The sequence below is a fragment of the Austrofundulus limnaeus genome, unplaced genomic scaffold (genome assembly GCF_001266775.1).
Source record: "Austrofundulus limnaeus strain Quisiro unplaced genomic scaffold, Austrofundulus_limnaeus-1.0 Scaffold4485, whole genome shotgun sequence".
Taxonomy (NCBI): domain Eukaryota; kingdom Metazoa; phylum Chordata; class Actinopteri; order Cyprinodontiformes; family Rivulidae; genus Austrofundulus; species Austrofundulus limnaeus.
Window position 1 is genome coordinate 1606 of NW_013956887.1, and position 1023 is coordinate 2628.

Sequence of the window (1023 nt, forward strand, 5' to 3'; positions counted from 1 at the left end):
ACACACACACACACACACACACACACACACACACACACACACACACACACTCATAACTAGTTTAGATTTGAACAGCTGACAGAGGGAGGAGGCTCCAGGATTGTTTGTTTGTTTGTTTGTTTACCTTTGAGTTGACATCGATGCCAGTGATGAAGGCTCCGGCCTTGTTCTCATACCTGCGGCAGGTGTCCTGAAAACCACAGAAGAAGAAGAAGAGGAAGTTCAGCTGCTTTACGTTCTGATTGGAACAGGTTCAGATTCATTCATTCACTCATTCATTCATTCATTCACTCACTCACCTGAACACAAACACTCAGACTCATTGAAGCCCTGTTATATTTTATTTTATTTCTCTTCATTGTTCTTTATTATTAATTAATGCAACAAGTGATTAATATGAACTTTGTGCTGTAATTGTGTTGATTTTGTTTTGTGAATCTTTTTCATTAAAAAACAAACATCCAGTCTTCCTGTTGACCAACAAACACTGCTGTAAACACGCTTCCAGAACCAGAACCCGGTGGTTCTGTTCGACCCAAAGTTTAAAACCTGCAGCAACAAGTGGCTCCAGCCTCCCGAACCGACCAGGCTCATATTACCCGTGGACCGGAGCCACACACCGGGTGAAGCTCGGTCCCGCTGGCCGACGACAGGCGCAGCTGAGCGGACAGTGACAGACTTGAGTCCCCGGTCTGAGCGGGGCCTACTCACCGGCAGCAGCTCCTTCACGGAGCGGTTCACCGGGACGTCCTCCAGCTCCCCCTCCTCCACCTCCATCGGCTCGGCCTCGCGGGCATCTCGGTCCGACTCGGAGTCCGAGTCCGAGTGGTCCGAGCTGCTGTCTGAATTCACCGACACCCGCGAACTGCGCACTGCCGCCATGGTGCTAAAGGCTGCGGACAACGAGCAGGTGGCGCTGCGCTGCGGCGGATGGAGCTGAGCGCCTCTTCTTCTTCTTCTTCTTCTTCTTCTGCTTCTTCTTCTGCTTCTTCTTCTACGGTCTGAAGGAGGCGGAGCCGGAGA

The 1023-nt window shown here is 50.8% G+C and overlaps 1 protein-coding gene across 1 annotated transcript; it reads right to left on the reverse strand.

Moving 5' to 3' along the window:
- Nucleotides 1-124: 124 nt before the first annotated feature.
- LOC106512143 (uncharacterized protein C17orf85 homolog) lies at nt 125-946 on the reverse strand (the record flags this gene model as incomplete). The annotated part of the gene is given in 2 exon segments (XM_014000823.1): nt 125-190; nt 712-946. Coding segments are annotated over 2 exon segments (237 nt in total), but the record flags the coding sequence as incomplete, so codon positions are not given.
- Between the last annotated feature and the right edge of the window lie 77 nt (nt 947-1023).